The 25,177-nt window shown below is 44.5% G+C and overlaps 1 protein-coding gene across 1 annotated transcript in view; it reads right to left on the bottom strand.

The window, feature by feature from the left end:
- The window catches only part of LOC123253484 (glutamate receptor 3-like), a 121,043-nt gene extending 100,531 nt beyond the window's left edge, over positions 1 to 20,512 (bottom strand). Inside the window, exon 1 of the mRNA XM_044682670.1 lies at positions 20,209 to 20,512. Within this exon, the coding sequence (XP_044538605.1) occupies positions 20,209 to 20,512 (304 nt within the window). The remainder of the gene's footprint in view (positions 1 to 20,208) is intronic.
- Between the last annotated feature and the right edge of the window lie 4,665 nt (positions 20,513 to 25,177).

The raw sequence follows: 25,177 nt of genomic DNA, 5'->3' as shown, positions 1-25,177 counted from the left end.
AGATAAAGGAATCAAGAGGCAGGAAATAGGAACGGCTTAACCACCCAGAGATGGGAAGAGCTCGCAGCTTATTACAGCCTGGTTTAGTCGAGGGAGTGGGCTACAAAGAAAAGAGCACTTGGGATAGGGTCCAAAAGGCTTAGGGCCTGATTTTAGCTCGGACATGTGCTAGCAATGTGAGTTACTAGCTGCCAGGCTTGATTTCCCCCTGCCTCAAAGGGGGAATGAGGATCTTTGTATGACCTGTTTCACAGAATGCTGGGAGAAAAAATGCTTTGGAAGGTATCTACATAAGATCAATGATCTTGAGCTTAAAGGAACCTCAGAGGCCATTTGATCTATTTCCTTCATTTTATAGAGGAGGAAATTGAGGTACAGAGGGGCAAGTGACTTTTTCAAGGTCACACATAGGATCCTAGCAGGACTCTGAGGCCATCTAGTACTCTCCCCATCCCAGCCCCATTTACAGGGGAGGAAAGTGAGGCCCCAGGAAGTAAGCTACATTTTCTAACAACTGGTTCTACTCCTTTAGGTCCTAGACCAGTGGTTCCCAAACTTTTTTGGCCTACCACCCCCTTTTCAGAAAAAAATATTCCTTAGCCCCCTGGAAATTAATTTAAAAAATTTTTAATAGCAATTAATAGGAAAGATAAATGCACCTGTGGCCATCACCACCTTCCTGGATCACTGCAGCACCCACCAGGGGGCGGTAGTGCCCACTTTGGGAATCACTGTCCTAGAGGAAAGCTTTCCTGAGTTGCTGTGGTCAGAAATTCTCTCCCTTGGTGGCAGTCCACTGATGAAGAGCCCCTTGAAACTTGGTGCTTTTCATTTCTCCCCCCACTCCCCAGCTCCTCTTTAAGTTTGCTCCATCATATCCGGATCATTGTTGCTATCACTGGGATTATAAATCTGAGAGAGGGCATCAAGTCCAACTCTCTGCAATTTGTAGATAAGGACACAAAGTCATGGAGAGGTTAAGTGATTTGCCCAGAGCCATACAACTCGTGTCTGAAATGGGATTTGAACTCTTGACTTCAAGCCCTGCATATGACCTGCTAGGCTATGTAGCTTCTTTTATCCCCCAGCCCCTGTTCTCTGCATGCAACATGGCTTCCTAGTTTCTGGCTCTCTAGTCAAGCACAACCCTTATGTAAGGAGTGGTCATCCTTTAGGCCATTCTCCAACCCCAACCCTACTCAGCTGGCTTGGCCCCCACGTACCGAAGTCTAATTCCACCTCTGGTGGGAGGGGCCTCTTGCACTTGCACTCTGCTCACATAGCCTTGGAGAGCATAGGGTGGCCTGTACAGCACTCTGCGACACAGGAACACAAGGCCATAGAGACACATGCAGCTTCCCTTTTGGAAAGCTAACATCTCATTCTGTAAAAAAGCCTTATGGTAGTTGGAACAATGGCAAAGTAAGGAGCCAATCCACTTTTACAAAAACTAACGCTATGAATACACCCTGACCTTTGAACTGGAACAAATGGAGCCTCATTCAGTGGTTTGTGATCCTTGATATATGTACCATATGGTCAGCACTGTGCTAGGCACTGTGGGGAAGCAAAAGGGGGCATCTGTCCAGCTGTGGAGCCAAGCCTCATGCCACAAAACAGTTAGCATTTAATTACCTGCCCAATCAGAGAATGCCAACTCTGAAGGAGCCAAAGCGGAATAGTGGTTGGGGAATAAGGGGCTGACACTCTGCTGATTTTTCTGGAGCAGTTTGTCTCGGGGATGATCCTTTGACCCTTCCGGGGCCTCTGATCTCTTCCTTTCCCAGGGGTCTATCCCAAGTCCTAGTCTGGTTAGTCCAAGAGATGACACAAAGGTAAAACTAGGTCTTCACTGCCAAGGGAAAGCTTTGGTGGCTACACGGTGCACAGAACAGTGTGCTGGGCCTAGATTTGGGAAGAGCTAAGTGCCTGAGGTATTTGGCTGTATGATTCTGACTGAGTCACTTCCCCTCTGTTTGTCTAGTGTCCTCATCTGTAAAATGGGAATAATAAGAGTACCTATTTCCCAAGGTTGCTGGGATGATCAAATGAGATAATAATTGTAAAGCTCAGAGCCTGGCACACAGTAGGCACTTTATAAATGTTAGTTATTAGTAGTAGTAGTAGTAGTACCTTAGGCTCAACCTGAGAAAATGAGGGAGCAGCATGGTACAGTTGAAAGAGATTGGCTCAAAAGGCAGCTTTTTGTTCCAGTTTCACCTGTTACTTTACTGCCTGTGACCTTGGACAAGTCTTTGGGCTTCAGTTTTCTCCTCTCCAAAATGAGGGCGTTAACATTGTATGGCCCTGAAGGTCTCCTCCACCTTGAGATCTAGGGGCCTATTGGGAGCAGAGGTGCTTTGAGGAAAGGGGCACAGCTGGAGGCAAGGGGTATGTAGCTTTGTTGATTCCACCCATGGGCACTTTGATTATAAAGGGAGTGCTTGAGACCAAAAAGCTTTCCAGGCCCAGAGCTTCCCAAGGCATTCTGGACAAGCACAGAAAGGCTCCCTGGTCACCGGGGTGATGTGTCTGGATCTCTTCTTTTGTAGAAGAGTCGACCCCCCCTTAGCCTTTGCCTTTTTCTCCTTCAGAGATGGCCAATACAGAATAGTGGGAGCATCTGGAGAAGAGCATTTCCTGCCCAGAGAAGTGCCATGTGGATTAGCCGTTCCTGGGCTCTCCTCCAATGGCACAGATAACCGAGAGAAGCTGGCATGGCCTTCTGCGTTAACCCTAGGAGCTGATCTGCACCAGCGCTGCGCCAGCCCTCCCGGCCGGCTGTCATCCTTGTCACTTTGCCTATGTGGGCATTTGGAAACAATTTGTTTTGTTTATTCTCTTGCTGGGAGCCGAGGAGATTAATTTCGTTTTGCTCTTGCCTTGTCTTGAGGGAATTGAAGCAATTCTGTAAATATCAGCAGGTTGAGCTGAATGGAAGAGCCAGCCACAACCACCTAAATGGCCCTGGAACCAGGGTCCAGCTAGACCCAGGTGGCATGGACGGGGAAGGACCCTAGGCTCAGGGGCAGAAGAGGTAGGCCCCAGTCTGGGCTCTGTCGTGTATTATCTGTGTGACCTTAGGTCAGCCATTTTCCCTCTCCAGTCCTCTGTTTCCTCAGACCAGACCATGCCTCACATCCCAGCCAGCTGTCCGCCACGACCTACTTTTTGGCATATCCCCCTCCTCTACTATTTTTCAATTTCTTGAAAACTCCAGATGGGCACATGTGGGGGAAAGTGAGAGAAAGATGGCCAACACCAAAGCCCCTGAAAGGGGAGAAGAGGGGCTAGCGTGGTCCTAGTGACCAATTTAGCGGTTTCCCCAATGTTGAAGATATGTATAGCGAATCATCAGTCTCCTCTTCCCTCCTGCCCGGTAGCATGCCAGGATGGCCTTGGGCACAGAACCAGAGGGCCACATGATTACACTTCCCGAATGGCCTTCCCATTCCTACTAAATTACAAGACTCATTTTCATCCAAGTCACTGAAGGAGGGGTTGGGTGTCCTGATAGGATTCCCAAACCACCTATGGGGATAATCAAGGTCCGCCCTTGGTCTACCTCACTTCCCTTACCAGGTTGGCAGAAAATGGGTCCTGGAATTCAGTCCAAACATGAAAGAAACTGGACTACTCAGATGAGAATGTAAAATGTGAGAACCAGAAAATAGAACCTAGAACTGCAGAGCTGGAATGGACCCTAGGACCCAGAATGTCTAAGCTAGGAGGCCTCTTAGAACCATAGAATGATGAAGCAGGAGAGTCCTTAGAACAAAGGACACCAAAAGCGGAAGGGACCTAAGAACCTAGCACTTCAGTACCGGGACATTGGAACATACAGTAAAACAGAAGTCAGAGCTGGACTGGCCTTTAAGTCAGGGCAAGCTATTGTTGTTGGGTGGAATCTTGGAACATAGAAAATAGAATGACAGAATTGTGAAGGAATTTTGAAAATGAATCATACAAAGTTAGAGCCTAAAGAGAAACGAGAGCTGGATCATTTAGGCTGGCACCCTCATTCTACAGAAAAGGAAACTGAGCCCAAGGAAAGGAAGTGACTTAGTCAAGGCCACACATAGGATCCTAGGTTTAGAGCTAGAAAGGGCCTCAGAGGCCATGGCATACAACCCATTCATTTTACAGAGAGGGAAAGTGAAGCCAAGGGGGCTGAAGTAACTGGGCTGACTTGCTGGTACTTGAATCTAGGTATTCTAGGCATTCTTTTTTTTTAGTTTATTTTTTAAATTTTATTTATTTATTTATAAAACCCTCACCTTCCATTTTAGAACCACTACTGTGTCTTGGTTCCAAGGCAGAAGAATGGTAAGGGCTAGGCAATGGGGGTCAAGTGACTTGCCCAGGGTCACACAGCTGGGAAGTGTGTGAGGCCAGATTTGAACCTAGGACCTCCCGTCCCTAGGCCTGACTCTCAATCCACTGAGCTACCCAGCTGCCCCTCTTTGATTGTTTCTTGATGTCTCATGGGGTCATTAGCTTCCAATTGCCCAATTCTAATTTTTAAGAGATGATTATCTTGAGTGAGATTTTGCACCTCCTTTTCCATTTAACCAATTTTTTTTGCTCAGTGAATCTGTATACCTCTTTTTCCATATAGCCAATTCTGCCTTTTAAGAAGTTCTTTTCTTCATTGAATTTTGTGCCTCTTTTATCAATTGACCTATTCTGTTTTTTTAGATATTAATTTCTTCAGTATTTTTGTGCCTTCTTACCAAGATGTTGACTCTCTTTTTCATGATTTTTCTGTACCACTCTCATTTCTTTGCCCAATTTTCTTCTAACTTTCATTTGATTTTTTAAAATCTTTTTTACCTTCTCCATTAATTCTTTTTGTACTTGAGAGAAAATCATATTTTTCTTAGAGACTTTGGATGCAGCAGTATTGCTGTGTTTTTCTGAGTTTGTGTTTTGGTCTCTCCTGTCACAAGAATAACTTTCTATTTTGAGTCTCTTTTCTTGTTGTTTCCTCATTTTCCAGGCTTTTTTCTTTTCTTTTAATTTAAAAAACTATTAAAAATACTCTTTTTTTTAACCCTTAATTTTTGGTGTATTGTCTTATAGGTGGAAGAGTGGTAAGGGTGGGCAATGGGGGTCAAGTGACTTGCCCAGGGTCACACAGCTAGGAAGTGTCTGAGGCCAGATTTTGAACCCAGGACCTCCCGTCTCTAGACCTGGCTCTCAATACACTAAGCTACCAAGCTGCCCCCTATTCCAGGTATTCTTGACTCCAATGTCACAACTCTCTGGTCACTACACTAAAATTCTTCCGAAACTGCCTGGACCCAAAGGCTATTAACCTTTATCTTTGCTTCCATACATATTCCAACTTTGATAGAAAGAAAGCCAGAGGAGGGGCAAAGGGAAATAGTGGAAGCAGCTCTCATTTTGGAGTAGAGGGACTTGAGTTCAGATCCTGTCTCTCTCATTTAACCATCTGTGTGACCTTGGGAAATACCTTCCCCTCTCTGGGCCATAGGTTCTTCATCTGTAAAATGAACAGTTGGACCCCAAGATCCTCCAAGATCCTTTCTGGATCTTAAAGTCACAGCCCTGGTCTGCTCAGAATATCTATTTCACCTCCCTGAGACTTGGCTTCCTCATCTGTAAAATGAGGACGGAGCCTATTTGCTTCATAGGGTTGCTGAAGGGGAGATAACTCCGCGAACTTCCCATCCTAAGGAAATGGGGATTCGGAGTGTTCCAGAATCCTTGCCCCCAGAGGAAGGGCCAGTGTCTTGGATGAGATGAAGGGAAGCTGTCGTGGGACTGGGCCAAAATCAATGCCAGAGGTGATGTGGGAGACAGAGCTCCCAGAAGGCAGCCGGCACCCAAGAAAAGTTTAGCCCCACAAACGAAGAGAATCTTGTTGGCCTCTCCTCCTGACCTGATCTTAATTAGCCTCTACTCTACTGTGCAATCTTAATTAGCCTCCATTCCAGTGCCCAGAAAGCCTGCTGAGACAGTTAGCACCGGAGAATTAATCAGATCATTCGGGGAGCCGACAGAGTGCAGGCCAGCAGCCCACGGGGGTGGCATGCCTGGCTGCAGTCCAAAAAGGCCTGATGGAAGGCAGTCTCTCTTTCTCTTTTTCCCCCATCTCCCACCAAGTAAAGGCATTCAATGTGCCCCTGCCAGTGGGGAGGATAGAGCTGCTTCTCTTGTCTTAATCCTCTTTTCCCAGCCTTCCCGTGATGGTTTTCTTTGGAGATCTTCAAGAGGGGCAGAAATCTGCCTGAGGCCTGAAGACAGTGAGTCCTGTTTCTCTTCACTAGCATCCACATGAGCAGAAGGTATGCAAGGGGTCTAGTAGTTCCTCATTCGGCCTTTATTAGCTCCTTTCAAGAATCCCCTGACTACATCACTGATTGAGAAGTACGGTGGTGTGCCAGAATGTGGGTCACAACTGGAGTTATGAGATATGAGTTCAAGTCCTGGATCTGCTGCTTACTTGCTGTGTGAGCCTAGGCAAATGCCTTTCCCTCTGTGAACCTCAGTTTCCTGCCCCATCAGTAAAATGGGAATAATATATTTGTATGATATATCCTTGGGTAGCTAGGTGGCTCAGGAGATAGAGCCCTAGACTTGGAGTTGGGGAGATCTGAGTTCAAATCTGACTTCAGGTACTTCCTAGTTGTATGACTCTAGACAAGTCACTTTACCTCATTTGCCTCAGTTTCCTCATCTGTCAAATGAGCTGGGGGGAAAAATGGCCACCACTTCAGCATCTTTACCAAGAAGATTCCTTGGACAAAGTCCGTGGGGTCATGTAGAGTTGGACACGACTGAATGATAGCTAATGATCTATCCCACAGGATTGTGGGGAGAATGTTTCCCCTGTCTCCTCTTTAGCGTTTTCTGTTCTGACATTCTGGCCCGTTCTCCATTCCCTACTGGTGCCATCCCATCTTCCATTTTAGTGCCTCCTTACCTCTGCTTGCCAGAATTCTTTTTTTTTAATTATCTTTTTTTTTTAACCCTTGTACTTCGGTATATTTTCTCATAGGTGGAAGATTGGCAAGGGTGGGCAATGGGGGTCAAGTGACTTGCCCAGGGTCACACAGCTGGGAAGTATCCGAGGCCAGATTTGAACCTAGGGCCTCCTGTCTCTAGGCCTGACTCTCACTCCACTGAGCTACCCAGCTGCCCCCTTGCCAGAATTCTTCATTTCCTTCAAAGCTCGCCTTGGCTGTGACAGTCTTTCCCAGTGTCTCTATCCACTAAGATGCTGCCTTTCCGCCTTCCCCTGCCCTCCAAGGTCAAATGGGACTGCTTTTTATTTTGGTTTTCTATCCCCAGGTTCCATGAACACAAATGATCTTTAATAGATGCTTAACGAACAGATGTTAATGATAAAAACTAGCAAAATACAGTGCTTTGAGGTTTACAAAATACTTTATAAATACCATCTCATTTTATTCGCACAATGACCCTAGGAGGTCGGTGTTATTAGTATCCCTATTTTACGGTTGAAGAAACTGAGGCAGACAGAAGTTAAGTGACTTGTTCAGGGTCACCTAGCGAGTGTTTGAGGCTGGATTAGAACTCAGGTCTTCCTAACTTCAGGTGCAATGTAGGACTTTGTATATATTAATACATTGGAGAAATGGAAATTACTTTTCTCATTAACAATCAATCAACGAACGTTATGCGTCTACCCCTTGGCTGGCATTGTGCTAGGTGTCAGGGAGAGAGACGGAAATTGGAATTGTGATGATCTGGGTATGGGGAACTCCCAGATGAGGAAACTCCTACTGCAAATGCAGGTCAGCACCTTCTCTATAACATTCAGGCTTAGGGAGCTGCCAGAGCCCTGTGAGGTTAAGTAAACTTGATCGGGTCCCCCAGCCCGTGGGTGCCAGCAGCAGTTCCTAGACTCGGGGATGAAAAGACAAGAGCGTGACCCTGACTTCAGGAGCTGGCTCTCTTGGCTTGCACCCTGAGCTCAGAGGGGAGAAGGTGAGGTAGAGACACCACTTCAAGAATCAAGGCCTGACCCTTGTGGGCAAGAGGGAAATAAATATGGCCATTTGGTAACGCTTTCTCATTCTGTCTGTGAAGCCTCTCCTGGCCACTCCTGCCCACACCGAACCAACAGCCCTTTACCGGAAGTCCCGGTGCCACCATATACTCAGTGCCGATTCACATCCTAGGTTCTAGACCATTCTCGCATTGTTCTGAAGGCATTCATTCTGTTTTTGTCGCCCACCTGACAGAGGGCAGGGGCGGCGCCCGCTTCCCTTGTGTGCGGTCAATCCTTAATATGCTGAAGAGCCCATAATAGATGCTTAATAAATGCTTGCTTGCTGGAGCCCTGTGTGCAGGTAGATGCCCAGGCCCTTGGAAGCTGCTTCCCATTATTCTTCCCTTGACCTTGCCACCCCTTCAAGCTAATGGGCTATTTCTTTCCTTTCTTTCATTGTTAAACTTCTCTATTGAGTCATCTATAACCATCTGGCACCTCTAGCCCCTCCCTAACCTCCTCTCATCTGCCTTCTGCCCCTGTTGCTCTTCTGAAATGACTCTCTCAAAGGTTACTGATGACCCTGGAGACCTCGAATCCAGTGGCCTTTTCTCCATCCTAATTCTTCCTGCCTTGTCGGCTTCATTTGCCGCTGGTGATCATGCCTTCTTCTGGCTTCAAACTCTGCTCCCTCAGCTTCGAGTGCTGGCAGATCAAAGACAGTGGAGCTGCCAACTAAGGCCCACCCCCTCCCAAAGCTGGAGGAGGCCTGAGAGATGAACCCCAAAGTCACAATCCAGTGGGGACAACTGTTGGGACTTCCTCCAGACTTATGCAGTAGAGGAATTCTTTTTTTAAATCTCTTATCTTCTGTCTTAGAATGAATTCTGTGTATATATTCCAAGGCAGAAGAGCACTAAGAGCTAGGTAATAGGGGTTAAGTGACTTGCCCAGGGTCACCCAGGTAGGAAGTAGCTGAGGCCAGATTGGAGTCTAGGACCTCCCGTCTCTGGGCCTGGCTCTCAATCCACTGAGCCACCCAGAATATTCAATCTACAAGGGGCCTTGTATAACTACTAATATAGAATACTGACTTTAGCTAATCCCTGAAATGGGAAGAGCCATTCATTAGCTGAAGCCTGTTTTAAACCTTAGGATCATAAATGTTGAGCTTGAAAGAACTTTAAAGGTCATTGAGTCCAATTCCCTTGGTTTATACATAAGGAAAAGAAGGCCCAGAGAGTTAAGTGACTTGCCCAAGGTCATGCGAGTAGGAAGAACCAGAAGCAGAATTTGAACCTGTGGTTTTTTGAGTCCAAGTCCAGAATTCTATGTACCATAGCCTGCTGCTACTTCTAGAATCTCAGGGCTGGGAGGATTCTTAGAGGTCACCCCTAAGTCATTGCAAGAATGGCCTCCATAGCACCCATGGTGACAGGAGGTCATATGACTCACTCCTTTCTGTGTCAAGCTGTTATGTACTTGTTCTAGGTATTGGGACCGGTCTATCATATTGAGCTAAAACCTCCCTCCCTATAGTGTTGAGACACTGCTACTACTTTCCCCCCTCTGGGACCAAGCAGAGCAATCAGCTGTCTCCCAGGTGACATTTCTCTCTCTCTCTCTCTCTCTCTCTCACTCTCTCTCTCTCACACACACACACACACACAGGTACGCACACATACACATACACATAGTCTTTTTTTAGGCTAACAGTTCCTAGTTTCTTTAAGTGTTCTCCATCTAATACAGTTTCCAGTTCTCTCCTCATCATGGTCATTCTCTCTTTTCTTCCTCTCAAAGCAGAAGATGATTATACATGAATATGTCTGACTCAGTTATGAATATTTGATTTTTAAAAAGTATAGAATAAACTCACTGGGTTACTTTCAAAGTTATTCTGCTTGTCTGTTTCCTTTGATTTTCTTCTGTGTATTTTCTTTCAAATGCTTCAATGACCTGCTTCTTTTTCTGTTTACACAACATCACTAACTCCCCTTTCTTACCTCCCCTCAGCCCAACTAAAATAGGAGAAGCAAAACCCCTGTAATAAATCTACAGATTCACACAAAACCAACCACACACATTGACCATGTCTGAAAAGAACGGCTTCCTTCTGCATCTGAGCTCATTGTCTTTCTGTCAGGCAGAAGAAAGCATGCTTCATTTTTAGCACTTTCAAGTTGGGGTTGGTCATTGCAATGTCGTTGTTGTATAGATGGTTCTCCTGGTTCTGCTCACTTCACTTTGCATCAGTTCATATAAGTCTTCCCAGTCTTCTCTGAAACTGTCCCTTTGACCATTTCCACCAGCACAATACTATTCCATTGAACCCATACACTGTTCAATCATTCCTCAACTGCTGAGTGTACTCTAGCCTTTCCATTTTCTTTTTAAATCATTAGTGCTGGAATTCAACCTAGTGTTTCAGGTGTGGTCTGGCCACAGCAGAGTACAAAGGGACTCTGGCCTACCTCTATCTAGACTACTATCCCACTCTTCATGCAGCCCAAGGTCACATGGTTTTCTTGAGCTGCCATCTGGCTGCTGACTGCTGAGCATGTAGCCCACTAAACTCCCCCAGATCTTTCTTTTAATATGAATTGTTTTCTAGTCACACTTCCCCTATTTTGTGCTTATGAATTTGATTTTTTTAAAGCTAAGTTCACTTTATATCTATCTCTATTACATTTTACTTCCTTTGGGTGGGCCCATTATTCTAGCCTACTGAGATCATTTTTTTAAACCCTTGTACTTCGGTGTATTGTCTCATAGGTGGAAGAGTGGCAAGGGTGGGCAATGGGGGTCAAGTGACTTGCCCAGGGTCACACAGCTGGAAGTGGCTGAGGCCGGGTTTGAACCTAGGATCTCCTGTCTCTAGGCCTGACTCTCACTCCACTGAGCTACCCAGCTGCCCCCTGAGATCATTTTTGAAGCGTGATTCTGTCATCCAACATAGCATCATAGGATCATGGAGTTAGAGCCTTAGGGATCTCAAAGGCCATCTGTCCCAAGTGCCCTCATTTTTACAGATACAGAAACTGAGGCCTAGGGAGGGAAATGATTTGTTCAAGATCACACATAAAAGCTCTAGAGCTGGAAGAGACCTCAGAGGCTCTCTAGACCAACCCTCTCATTTTACAGAGGAAGAAGCAGAAGTCCAGGGACTTGCCCAAGATCACATATATCAGCTATTCTTTCCATTTTGGTTACATTTTCAGATTGGTTATGCATGTATTCATGTACAAGTTCTTCAAATGAACAATGAGCTGGGCCCAAGGTCATTCAGGCAGGAGACACAGAGCTGGAAAATGGCAGAGTGCTTTGGATGATTCCCTAGCTGCTCACTGTCCTAGGGGCCCATCTTTTAAGCCCCAATATTCTCCAAGTGAGAATCATGAAATTCCATGATCTCTGAATTATAATTACAAGTAACCCAAAGGGCACAGAAAGACGCACGGCATGTGCAAGCCAGCAGCAGCATGTCACCGACAAACACTTGCATATGAGAAACAAATAAAAACCAACAACAAAGATGTGTGGGTTCAGAAAAGGGAGTAGATGGGTCCTAGAACAAGGATGAGAGAGAAAAGTCTGGCTGAGTGCCTCATTAGGACTCCTGAGGTAGGAAAGGGACCTCCTCTGCACTGGGGGGATTTGCGGTGGAAGGTTACAGAAGAAGATGATCAAGAATCACTTAAGATGAAAAAAAAGCATGTACGTGTGGGGTGGTGGGGGTGGGAGTAGGGAGGACTGTGGGATGATTTATGCCGGTGGAAAGAATGCCTGTAGTTCGAGAGATCTGGGATCGATCTTAGTACAGAATTCAATGGAAATAGGTATAAGTGATAACATTTGTATAACCTGGTAGAAGTGCTTATTGGATCTGGGAGGGAAAGAAAATGAAATATGGAAACATGGAAAAATATTTTAAAAATAAAAATAAAAAAATAAATGAAAGAATTCAATGTTCATTTGACCAAAGTGTCGATTCAGACAGAGAGTAAGATAGAGCCCTTCAGCATGCCTCTGGAGACTTGTTTGGAGGTTGATATTTATTTTAATCTGGCTCTTCGACCTGGTCATAGATCTGTGGAGAGGGAGTGTTGTGTGTCCAGGCATATGCCACATTTGGGATTTGATGCCCCATATTTTCAGTTTCTAGTTTGTAAGTAAAGCTTAGATGTTAATTCTAATCGCTTAATTTTAGACTTCAGTTTGGTTGATGAATGGAAAGATTGCCCTTCATGAGTGTGTATTCAAGGTAAACCTTAAAAAGTAAAGAAAATTCCCAGAGTGCTGGTGCTAATGAAACAGGTTGTACACATCTGCCCCACTGCACCTGTTCTCTCAATTATTGGATTTTCCACTTTAACCTCCAAGGCACATTCAGCCATCTTGTCTACAAGAATTTTGTTACAACTGCCACTTTGGCAGCTAGGTGGCACAGTGCATAAAGGGCTTGACCTGGATTCAGGAAGACCTGAGTTCAAATTAGACATCAGACATGTACAAACTGTGTGACCCTCGGCAAGTCACTTATCCTCTCTCGGTCTCAGTTTCCTGTTCTTTAAAATGAAGGGGTTGGACTAGCTGGCTTTTAAGGTTCCTTCCAGCTGTAGGTCTAGGATCCTTTGTGTGATCCAGGCAATCATTTTCCCTCTCTGGGTCTCAGTTTTCTTTTCTATAAAAATATGGGGTTCTTTTCCTTTCTTAAAATGTATTTAGGGAGCAGCTGGGTGGCTCAGTGGATTGAAAGCCAGGCCTAGAGATGGGAGGTCCTGGATTCAAATCTGGTCTCAGATAACTTCCCAGCTGTGTGACCCTGGGAACGTCACTTAACTCCCATTGCCTAGCCCTTGCTGCTTTTCTGCCTTAGAACCAATATTGGTTCTAAGACAGAAGTTAAGGGTGTAAAAAACATAAAATGTATTTATTTGTTTGTTACATTTAAATACCCAGTTAACTCCCTACTTCCCTCCCTTCTCAAGACAAGTTATTCTTTTTTTTAAAAAACCCTTGCCTCCCATCTTAGAATCAATAATATGTATTGGTTCCAAGGCAGAAGAGAGGTAAGAGCTAAGCATGGGGGGGGGGGTAAGTGACTTGTCCAAGGTCACACAACTGGGAAGTATCTGAGACCAGATTTGAACCCAGGACCTCCCATCTCCAGACCTGGCTCTCAATCCACTGAGCTACCCAGCTGCCCCCAAGACAAGTTATTTTTAAAGAAATAATGCTCACAGATTGCTTTCTAAGGGTTCCCAAATTATTCATCTAATATCACCAGTTGATAATTTCTAGAAACCCCCTTTTCTTTATTCTTGAACATGAATACTGAATCTTCCCATTTCTAGTCTTTTGGAAACTTTCTGCTTCTCTGTGATTCCTCTAAAGTCATAGTCGGTGCCCAGCTGCTTCATCAGTAACCAGGAACATGGTTCATCTGGGTCTGGAATCATAAGCTCAATGACAATAGCTCAGTGCCCACTTACTAGTCCCTCATCTATCTTAGGCTTCAATTGTCTTCACTGTGTTCCTTCTCCCTTCACCAATTTGAAGATCATTTTCTTTGGCCAGAAAAGACAGGAGTTGAGTCATCCTGCATTCCGTCATCTGTTAGCATTATACCACCTACTCTCCCCTCACAGGTAGTACGCCTATTCCTTCCTGGTTTTTTTGCTTGGAACAGAGTGATTCAGCATCTTTTTAGGGTTAATTGCTTTTGGGGCTCGGCTCTGTCTGGGGAAAGTATAAATGCATTCGAGAGTACATGAGAGTCAAAGCAGGAGAGAAACCCTACTACCTGCTGCCTCTCTTCCTCCAGAGGAGTCAATGCCATTCAGGTAACTGGTGCATTGCAGGGGCTTGAGGATGGGGTGGGGGAGGGGGATCTAGTCATTCTGCAGGCCAAAAGGAACAAAGGTGTTTTAGCTTGTAGAAGTAGAATTTGGGCCTGGGCAGTTGAAATGGTGGCTGTGCCCCTAATGCCAGTCAGCATATGATATCATCATATGATATGCTGACTGGCATTAGGGACACACACACACACACACACACACATAGATATAGATATAGATATAGATATAGATATAGATATAGATATAGATATAGATATAGATATAGATCTATCTATCTATCTATCTATCTATCTATCTATCTATCTATATCTATATCTATATCACAGGATCACTATAGCAGAGGCTTTGGATATCAAGCCCTATCCCATCATTTGCAAGGTGAGGAAACTGAAGTTCAGAGAGATTGCTCTAGCCAGCTGGATAGTAGCAAAGCCAAGATTCAAACCCAGGTCCTCTATTTCCAGTCCCACTGATCTTTGAAGGTGATGGCATAATAGATGGTGGTCTGGGCTTAGAGTCAGGAAGAACTGAGGTCACATCCAGCCTCAAGAGCTAAACAGCTGTGTGACCTTGGGTAAGTCACTAAACCACTATGTGCCTCAGTTTCCTCATATGTAAAATGGTGCTACTAATAGTACCTGCCTCACAGGGTTGTTGTGGGGGTTAAAGGAGATCATATTTATAAAGTGCTTTGCAAAGTCTTTAAGTGCCATATAAATGCACTTAATAAGATACTGTTGCTAATAATTCTTTTTAAAGTACCAAGTGCCCAGTGTATGGATAACTCATCCCAATTATGGTAAACAATTCAAATCTCATGTCTTACAGATGAGAAGGCCCAGATCATATCCAGAGAAGAGATGTTTTTATAAAACCCACAAAGGAAGAGATTTGTTCTTTTAACAGTGTGTAAATGAAGATAAATAGAATCAGAAGATCATAGGATAGATAGTGGAAGGGACCTTGGAGGCCAACTAGTCCAATCTCTTCCTTTTACAGATAAGGAAGATAATGGCCAGAGACAGTCAATGATTTGCCCAAGGTCACCATTAATTAAGTGCTAGGAGGCAACCTGGTTTGTAGGCAAGAGCAGAGGTTTCTGAGTTCGATTCAGTTACTACCCATGGAACGTTGGACAATTCGCTTCCCCTCACTTTCCTTCTCTGGTTGGAAAATTAGTGGTCTCTGAGGTCCCTTCTAGCATTAGATCTATGGATCCTATGGCCTCTGTGCTTCTGGATCTCAGGTTTCTTCTAAATGTAGGGACCCCGATAAAGGTCTCTTCTCAAATACATAGGGAAGTGAGCCAATTTTATAAAAAACAAAAGCCCAAGGGGCAGCTGGGTAGCTCAGTGGAGTGAGAGTCAGGCCTAGAGACAGGAGGTCCTAGGTTCAAACCCGGCCTCAGCCACTTCCCAGCTGTCACTTGACCCCCATTGCCCACCCTTACCAATCTTCCACCTATGAGACAATACACCAAAGTACAAGGGTTAAAAAAAAAAGCCCAGCTGCTAAATGGCCAAAGGATATGAACAGGCAGTTTTCAGATGAAGAAATGAAAGTGAGCTCTAGTCACCTGAAAAAATGCTCTAAATCACTGCTGATTAGAGAAATGCAAATTAAAATGACTCTGAGGTATCACCTCACACCTATCAGATTGCATACCATGCCAGAAAAGAAAAATGACAAATGCTGGAGGAGACGTGGAAATATTGGGACACTCATGTGTTGTTGCATGGGGTTGTAAACAAATCCAACCAATCTGGAGAACAACTTGGAATTACACCCGAAGCACTGAAAAACAATGCATATCCTTTGATCTAGCAACACCACTATTAGGTCTATATCCAAAAGAGATAAAAAAGGGGAAAAGGATCTTTTTATACAAAATTATTTCTAGCAGCCCTTTTTTTTGGTGGCAAAGAACTGGAAAGGGGGTATCTATCAATTGGGGAATGGCTGAACAAGTTGTAGTATATGATGGTGATGGAATTCTACCATACCATAAAAAAATGATGAGCAGGATGATTCCAGAAAAACCTGGGAAGACTTATATGAACTGATGCAGAGTGAAGTGAGCAGAATCAGGATGACACCGTACACAGTAACAGCAATATTGTAAGGATGATCCACTGTGAAAGACTTGGCTGCTCTGATCAAGGCCACAATCCATGACAGTTCTGAAGGATCCAGGATGAAAAATGCTCTCCAACTCCTAAGACAGAACTGATGGAATCCGGACACAGACGGAAGCATAATTTTTAAAAATTTCTTTATCTTTCTTGATTTCTTTTGCAACATGGCTAGCAGAGAAATGTTTTGCATGACCTCATATGTATCATCAAAATCAAATTGCGTGCCTTTTTGAGGAGTGGGGAGGGTTGGGAGGGAGAGAGAGAGATTTTGGAACTCAAATTTTTTTTTAAATTTTACACATAAATTTTACATATTACACATAATATTTACACATAAAGGAAATACTTAACGAAGTAAATAAAAATAATTAAAAAACCAAATGGAAGGACTCTGGCTAGATGACCTCTAAGATTCCCTTCAGCTCTAAGTCCTGTAGTCCCATTTAGTGGCAGAATGAAGATTCAAACCCATGTCTTTATCCTCTCTCAAAATCCTGTGTTCCTTCCACAATCCAATCACTTCAACGCCACGTTCAATGACACCAAGTGGTTAAGGACACATTCCAATTTGAGTGGGATGGGAGAAATCTCCTACTTGAGGAAAATACCTTTGAAGTCCAAGTGTCTTTCCCTAGCTAAGCTGGAAATCTTCCAATAAACAGTGTCCCCTCCCAGAGAGGCCTCTCCTTAGCCTGGCATGCCAGCCATAAAGGGTGACGGTATTTATTAATAGTAGCTACAGTCTAATCTGCTGCGCTGTCCCACCGTGGCGAGAACAATTTCCCCGGTAACTAATCTGCAGCACTGGAGTGGCCCATTTAATGGCTTGTGATTTTTTCTTCCTGATAGTCAGCCCATCCCCAGGAACAAGCCACCAAGCTAATAACCTTTGTGGGAGAAGAAGTGTTTAAATGAGAATTTATTTCAACAGCTGACAACAAATTGCTCAGTACTTGCTCTTTTTATGCCTCAAAGCAGTCAAGGATGTGCCGGGCAAAGTATTCAAAAATATGACAGCTCTGGTATTTTCCTCTTCAATGAAATTCTCATTACAGACATATGTACGGCCTTTTCTTCACAAGCCAGTCCAAACAGCCATTCAGCACTCTGTACGGGCTCTGGGGTGTTCTCTGATTTGAAGACTCATCACAATAGATTAGGCAAACTGCAGAAACTACCAAATGTCTCAGCTACTGTCAACCTCCATTATTGCTGCTCAGACAGGGGGATTTTGTCTCTGTCTCACAGAGGATAATGTACTCCCTGGGCCTGGCTAATTTATGCAGATAGAAAAAAGAACCAAAGTCCAAATAAAGACCCAAACTGAGTGGGCCTGAACTTTTCTTGTCCCATCTGACATGCCTACTATGTGCAAAGTCCTTGGCAAGGTCCTGGGTGAACCAAGCCTAAAAAGGACACATACTCTGTGCTCACATTCCACTGGATTCATCCTGATCATTATCGTGTCCTTGAATCTGGGCTTGAGGGGGAAGATGGAAGGCAGAGGGGCTGTAGTACTTTGCCCCCTTTCTGAGGCAATGTGTGCTTGGGATCTAGAGCTGGAAGGCCCGAAAACACCACTGAGGCCAGGTTGCTCAATTGACAGAGAGAAATTGAGGCCCCAAGGAGAATGGACTTGCTCAAGGTCACACAGCTATTCGGTTATCCTCACACAGGTGATCAGTGAAGCCAAGAGGATGGCGGAAGACCAGCAGAAAGAGAGCAGGGCAGGGGACTGTGCCTTGGGGAAAAACCCAGACACTGGACATCGATTTGGACTTTATCTCAGACCCTCACAATGAGGAAGCTGAGGATGCTTGTCAGGATAAAAGAGGCATGTTGGAACTGAAAGGGAATCTGGAGATCACCTAGGATCCTAGATCTAGAGCCAGAAGGTCCCTCAGAGGCTTAGATCTAATTTGAGTTCCCGAAATCAGGCCCAAGAGATTAAGTCACTTGCCCGACATCACAAAGGCACAGAACCTATATACTGTGCTGTCTAGGTTCTCCTTACTCAAAAACTGCCATTCCTTCCACCATGCCCCAATGTCTCACTATTTAAAAACAGGGAAGACTAGCCCCAAGAGGGTCAAAGATTTAGAGAGAGAGAAAAAAAAACCTATAGGAAATTGAGGCTCAGAGGGTTCACGTGACTTGGCCTAAGGTCACATAGGAAGTAAGGGGCAGAGTTAAGATTTGAACTCAGTTCCTATGCACCTAAATCTTGAGCTGGAAAGACCCTGAGAGGCCATCAAGTCTAGCCCCTCATTTTACGAGAAGAAAAGGAGGCCCAGGGAGAGGTACAAAGACTTGCCCAAGGCCACACACAGGCAATAAGCATCTGAGATGAATTTGAATGACAAATTCTCTCCACTCCTTGCCACCACTCTGCCTTTGCAGCCTCTTCTCATCATTTTCTCTCTGAATTATCCATTCTGAACAAACAAAACTAAACTACTTGCCTCTAGCATATGTCCTGTGATCTCTCCAGCCCCCCTGCCTTTGCTTATGCCTTTCCCTCCACCTAGAATGCCTTTCACCCCTCTCTTTGCCCAGCATATTCCTACCCATCCTTTACACTGAGGTGCCACCTTCTCCAGGGAGCCTCCTCTGATTACCCCCAGTCAGTCTCCCTTGGACGGCCTCCTAGCATTATTTCCTGTTCCCCCCACATGAATTTATCACATAACATTGTATATGATAGTGATCTATGCTGGTGCCTTACTTCCCATGCCCCCACCAGACTCTGTATGCTCCCTTCATGGTCCATGCCCTACTTCCTTTGCTAGAGGCTCTGGATGCCACCTGGGCTCAAGTGGTGTCAGGTGACTGGCCAAGGTGAACGTTTGGTTGCATACCAGTCCTTCCATTTTAGAGGTTCTCTCTGTATGGTATCTCTTCAACACATCACCTCAATAACAATTAGGAAAATCTCCCCAAAGCATCATTCACGTCATGCATTCTCTCCCAGATTTTCCTCTCCTCCTTGCTAAAGGCCTACTCTAGGAAAACCTAGTATGGATTAAGAAGACAAGCCCTGAGCTGGGAGACTCCAGGCCTGGCTCCATGTCTCAGCTTAGTCATTAAACAGCAGTACCACGATGAGCTATTGCTTAGGCTCAGCCTGTCCTTGTTCCCCATCCTTGCCTATGAAATTCTTACCCAGCTCAGATGCTGCCTCTTCCAGGAAGCCTTCCTTGATTCCTCTAGTCGGTAATGATCTCGAGTCCCATCTCCAGTGGACTTTACCAAATTATCATTTTGTACTTAAGAATACCAGACAATATTGCATGTTATCTTTCTATGAGTCTCATTCCCCTACAAGCAGGGACCTGTGTCACCTAACAGAACCTGGCATGACTCCCTATATACGCAATGTGGGATCAAGTGTTTCTTGAATTTTCAATGGGCAGCTCAGATCCTATTTCTGTGCCTAGTACAGAGAAAGGGCTTAAAAAACATGCTGGGTTTGGGAATGATTCTCAGAGCCTCAGTTTCTTCAGCTGTCAAATGAGAATAGTAACATTTGCTTTCCTCACCAAGGAATTAAACTCCCATGCCTCAGATAAAGCAAACATTCTTCTGGCCCAAGGCTCTCTCCCATCTTGGACTGAATAAACTCTTTTGGGTATTCATTTTGTATCAAATAATCAGTTGAGACAAATACATTTTTTTTGATGAGGTACTCGGATGTTTTCTTTTTTACTGCAACCACCAGTGGTGCTCTCCTCCCTTCTGGTTTGATTGTTTATATATCTTGGATGAAGTTGGAGTTAAGAATTCTATTCCTACCAGTGACAGGGAGGACCATCAGGCCTTTCTATCTGCTCAGCCATTGCATCCCAAGAGCCTCTAGGCCTTACCTTGTCCCCTGTGTCTACACCCTGCAGTTGCCTAGCACAGTCATCTGATCTACTTATATAACCTACATAATCAGGGATACAGAGCCCTGGGCCTTGCCATCTGCCTCACTGATGCACCCTTAGGACTGTTGCACCTTTCCATCTGTCCAGCAGACAAACTTTTAAAAAATGCATTGTATCCTTCAATTAGAGTGTAAGCTCCTTTAGAGTTCTCTTGGTCTTTCTATTTTTATCTTGAGGCTTAGCACAGTAGTAAATGGTCCACATGGAAATACTTAATACTTTTTCATTCATTCATTCATTCATTCATTCATTCATTCATTCATTCATCCACTGGTTGAGAAGGAACTGTGGACGTCATCACTTACCTCTTTCAGTGTCATACAGGTACACAAACTTCTCCCATTTGTAGTGGCTCAGCAGATTCAAGATGGCACCCTTCAGTGCTGGCCGCATCTGGATGACAAACTGCACATCAGCATCAGTGGGGAAGCTGGGTGTGACAAAGGATGTGTGCAGAGCCCCACAAAAGGAGGTCAAGGTGTTCATTGACATCTGGTCATAGAATCCAAAGATAGCATACACCCCTCTGGAGAACTGGGAGCAGACTGTAATGGAAGAAAGAGAGAAACCTTTCAGTAATCCCTCACAGATGGAGTAGGGAAAATCCATTTGGGGAGTCCTTTGAGCTGAATTAGAGTTCCAGCTCTGACACTAACTGTATGCCCCACGGTATATCACCAAATCCCTATGAGTCTCAGTTTTGGCACCTTGGCTGTCATGGTAGAGTGTATAGAGTATTAGACTTGGAAGATCTGGGTTTGAATCTAAGTTCCATCACTAAGAGGTGTGTGTGTGTGACCCTGGGCAGATCATTTTTCTTCTCTTCATCCCCTAATAAATAACCCAAGGCGAATAGTGCCTGCATCGCCCCACTTTGAAAGGCTTTATAAAGTACAGTACTCTCAGGAGGACATTGTTTAGGCTCTGAGCATTGATAGGACTGAAAGGACAATGTCAAATCACAGGCTTCAAAAGAGAAGCAATAACCAACCAAAGCTTTTGTAAAGCTCAGAGTAAGGTAAGGACCTGCCCCGCCTCCCATGCTCCAGACCTTTGCCTGGTCTCTTTCCATATAAGAAAGTATCAAAATATTCCCCATCTCCTGTCCTATGCTCTTAGGCAGTTGCTCCTACCAGATGACAATGTGGCCTTCTGGGTTCATCTGCCTTCCAGGTAACAGAGCATTTTAAAGGCACGAGAACACATTGGTAGATGGAAGGACTGGAGAAGAGAAGACACAAGGAAGGGCATGAGATCTGTGTTTGAATATTTGAAAGGCTGCCGTATAGAAGAAGGACTAGATTGATTCTGCTTGACCCCAGCAGGTAGGACCTAAAGCAATGGGCGGGCATTTGAGAGAAGCAAAAAACCCCAAACACAGCACCTCTTCCCAACCTTCCTAACAATTGGAGCTGTCCCAGAGTGGGCTGGGTTGTCTCGACAGGTGACAGGTTCTCCCTCCTTGAAGTTCTTAAAACAGAGATTGGATGACTACTCAGCTCGGTTAGAGGGGAGATTCTTGCTCAGGTAGCTGTGGAGTTCCTTTCAACTCCAGGATTTTTTGATAGAGAATCTTAGATTCAGAGAACATCTAGGCCAACCCCCTTATTATCCAGAGAAAGAAATTAAAGCCCAGGTCGGGGAAGGGACTTGTCCAAGGTTACACATAAGGATCCCAGGTCTAGAGCTTGAAGGAATCCTAGTGGGTCTAGACCAACCCTCTCATTTTACAGAAAAGAAAACTTAGGCCCAGGTCAGGGAAGGGACTTGCTCAAGGTCTCATAGTAATTATCAGAGGTAGGATTGGTACTCAGGTCCTCTAATTCCTGAGTTAGCTCTTTACCCTCCCCACCATGCTGCTTCCTTAGGTTCTCAATGAATGGTTCTTCTAGTGGAAATCTTGGGCACTGAGATAGGCTTATTAGAGTTGTTTTGGGGGTACAGAGAGATACTTTGGGTGTCCCTTCCTATCCCATTATGTTGGGCACTGCTTGCTCAACCCAGGTAGGGGGCTAGGCCTCATCTGGGAGTGACAGATCCTGCTTCACCAGTGGGGTTAATGGGGGCCCTGCAATGACCAAAGTCACTCCCTCCTTCCTGGGCCCCTCCACTGTCTCCTAGCAGTGAGCAGTCCTGTCCTGTCTCTGATAACACCATAATTTAATTACCATCTTTGGGTTCATTTCCTGGCACACAGTTTTGCTTTCGGGAGCACATTGCCTCTTCACAGTCTAAATGGTTATTTTTGCAATTACATGGTATGGAGCTAAGCTGTGCCAAAGGAAATGCTGCTTATCAGAATCAGAGTCTGCTCAAAGGGAGCAGTGAGCAAATGCAGGCATTAACCTGGCAAAACATGGCTTTTTTCTGGGGGGGGGGGAGAGCGTCATTTTTTTCCATGAGCCACATTACATTGTGGGAGGGACCCCACATCCAATCTAATCTTCTGAGTAGAAAAACTCCCTTTACAATTCCCCCAAGTTGTCTTCTAGCCTTTGCCCGAAGAAGTATAGCGACAAGGGACTCATTGCCCTATGAGATAGCCCATTGCATCGTTGGGCCACTTTCCTTCTTAGGAACTTGCTCCTCCTGCGTAGTTAACTAAAATTTCAATTCCTTGTAACTTCTGGCTTCTGGGACCAAGTAGCCTAATTTCATTCTCTTTTCCTCCTGTCTGATCCTTGAAGACATCTATCATAAGGAGTTTGGTGTACTGTAAAGGACATTAGAGTTGGAGGAAAGAGGACATGGGTTTATTCAGTACCTACTATGTGCCAAGCTCAGGGCTAGGCACTGAACATATAAAGACAATGAATTCAATAAACCCTACTTACAAGGGCTTCACGTTATGATGGGGGAGAATCTTGGCTTTGTCATTTGCCATATGCCCTTGGATAATTTGCTTCTCCTACTTGGGCCTCAGTTTCCTTATCTCTAAAATGAGAAGTGTGACTTAGAACCATAGGACCATAGGAATGTAGATATAGAGCTAGAAGGACCTCAGAGGCCATCTATCATTACTCCATTCCTTTTACAGATGAAGAAACTGAGGCCCAGAGAGGGGAAGGGACTTGCCCCAAGTCAATCTAGTTACAAGGGACAAAATTGACAAGATATTTTACAGCTCTAATTCAGACAAATCCATGTGTTTCCTAAACCTTCCCTTATCCTTGGTAAATAAAAAATAAATATCCTTGGTAAAATCCAGGTCTTTTGAGCTAAAGAAATTTCCTGGTCCTAGTTTCTCAGCATCCTTTATCTAGTTTTGGCAATGGGAAGAGATGCATAATAATGGGGTGAGGGTGGTCCTTCAAACTCCCTTGGTATACAAAAGCAGCAGACTGGGAGTGAAGGGCTCTGGATTCAAGGTCTAGCTCAGTCACTAGCTCACTGTGCCTGAATTTCAGTTTTTTCTTTTTCTTCAAAAATAGGACAATACAGCTTGTACTATCTCCTTCACTGGGTTGTGATTTAGAGAAAATGAGGTAATACTCATAAAAACACTTTGGGAAGAATTAAAAGTAGTGAATAAACCTGAGGTAGGACCATTACCCATTGTAATAATGACAATAAAGGACTCAATAAACCTAACTGGGGTCACCAAAGTCAGTCGTTTCCTTTTCCACTATAGACTTGATGGATTTTTATCCATAAACCATTAGAGTCCAGAATCCCTGGATTCAAACTCTAGCTCTGCCATTTACTAGCTGTGTGACCTTGGGCAAGGACCTCCCCATCTCTGGGCCACAGTCTTCCCATCTGTCCTTTCTGATTCCACAATCCTCTGATCTTAAATCACCATGGTCCTGGTCCTGATTTATAAGTCATCTGACATGGGATTTGGGAGGACATTGAAAAGGTCATTGGATGCATGTCCTAGTCCCTTTAAATGAGATTTATCCAAAGTTGGCCAGGAAGCTTCTTCATCTATCCATGTGCCTTTGCACCAACTCTACAGCTTTCCATGGACAGACGGAGCTGGAGGAAATGGTACCATGTGGTAATAAGCTGGGCAACAAAAACTGGCATCAAGTAGAGGGTTGCAAAGTAACAATGTGGTCTCTGGGCTTCCAAGTAAACAATGTCAAAGTGAACAAACGTGTTAGGTTTGTTGTCAGTGGGGCCAAAAGAGCTTTATGTTCTGTGTGTCAAGGAAGCCCACCTCTTACTCAGTGGGAGAATGAGTCATCGTTGACAAGTGCTCATCCAACCACTACTTAAACAGCTCAAGTCAAAGGGAAGTCTCTCCCTCCTGAAACTGCCCATTCCATTGTTGGACAGTTCCAATGGCTAGAAAATTCTTCCTTCTCTTGACCTAAAATGTGTCTCCTTCTGACTTCTATCCAAGGTCCCAGTTCTATCCTTTAGAAAAGCTGCATAGAAGTCTTATTCCTAATCCATAGAACTATTTAAAGACAGTGACCATGTCTTTCTCTACATCTCCACTTCAAGCTAAACAAAAGTCCAGAGTTCTTTCCACTGTTGTAATAGGAAATGGTTTTGAAGCCTCTCACTGACTCAGTTGCCTTATTCTCAAGCTTTTCAATATGTTCCAAACCTGAACACAGAATCCAGATGAAGTCTGGTCAGGGTAGAGGATAGTGAGGCGCTAAGGCTGTGTGAGTTCCTTAGCTGTTGAACCAAAGAGTGCAGTGTGCTGAAGTTTTAGAGAACTCAGGACACTACACCTGGAGTCAAGAAGACGTGAGGTAAAACCAAGCCTCACATACTTACTAGCTGTGTGACCCTGAGCAAGTTACTTGACTTCTTCTCTGCCTCAGTTTCCTCATCTGTACAATGGGGCAAATAATGGCACCTATTTCTCAGTATTGTAAAGATCAAATGAGATGGTGTTTGTAGAGTGATTTGCAAACTTTAATGTGTAACAAAATACTGCTTGATATTGCTAATAATAGTCAAAATTCGGTTGGTTTTTCACAACAACAGATGGGAAGGCTATGGCCCAAAGATGGGGAGGCCCTTGCCGAAGGTCATACAGCTAGTAAATGGCAGAGCTAGAGTTTGAATTCAGAGATTCCAGACTCAAATGGCTTATGGATAAAGATCCATCAAGTCTATGGTAGAAAAGGAAATGACTGACTTTGGTGACCCCAATTAGGTTTTTTACTCTAGCCATACTAAAACAACACTATGTATGTACAGTTACTTTTTTGGACCCACAAGTAGGACTTTATCTTAATCTCGATCACTGTTCACTTCTTTAAATTTGGCCTATTATTTATGCTGGGAGAGTTTGGATGTTGGTTCTATAGT

The sequence above is a fragment of the Gracilinanus agilis genome, chromosome X (assembly GCF_016433145.1).
Source record: "Gracilinanus agilis isolate LMUSP501 chromosome X, AgileGrace, whole genome shotgun sequence".
NCBI classification, from domain to species: domain Eukaryota; kingdom Metazoa; phylum Chordata; class Mammalia; order Didelphimorphia; family Didelphidae; genus Gracilinanus; species Gracilinanus agilis.
This window is presented reverse-complemented; position numbering and strand designations above follow the sequence as displayed.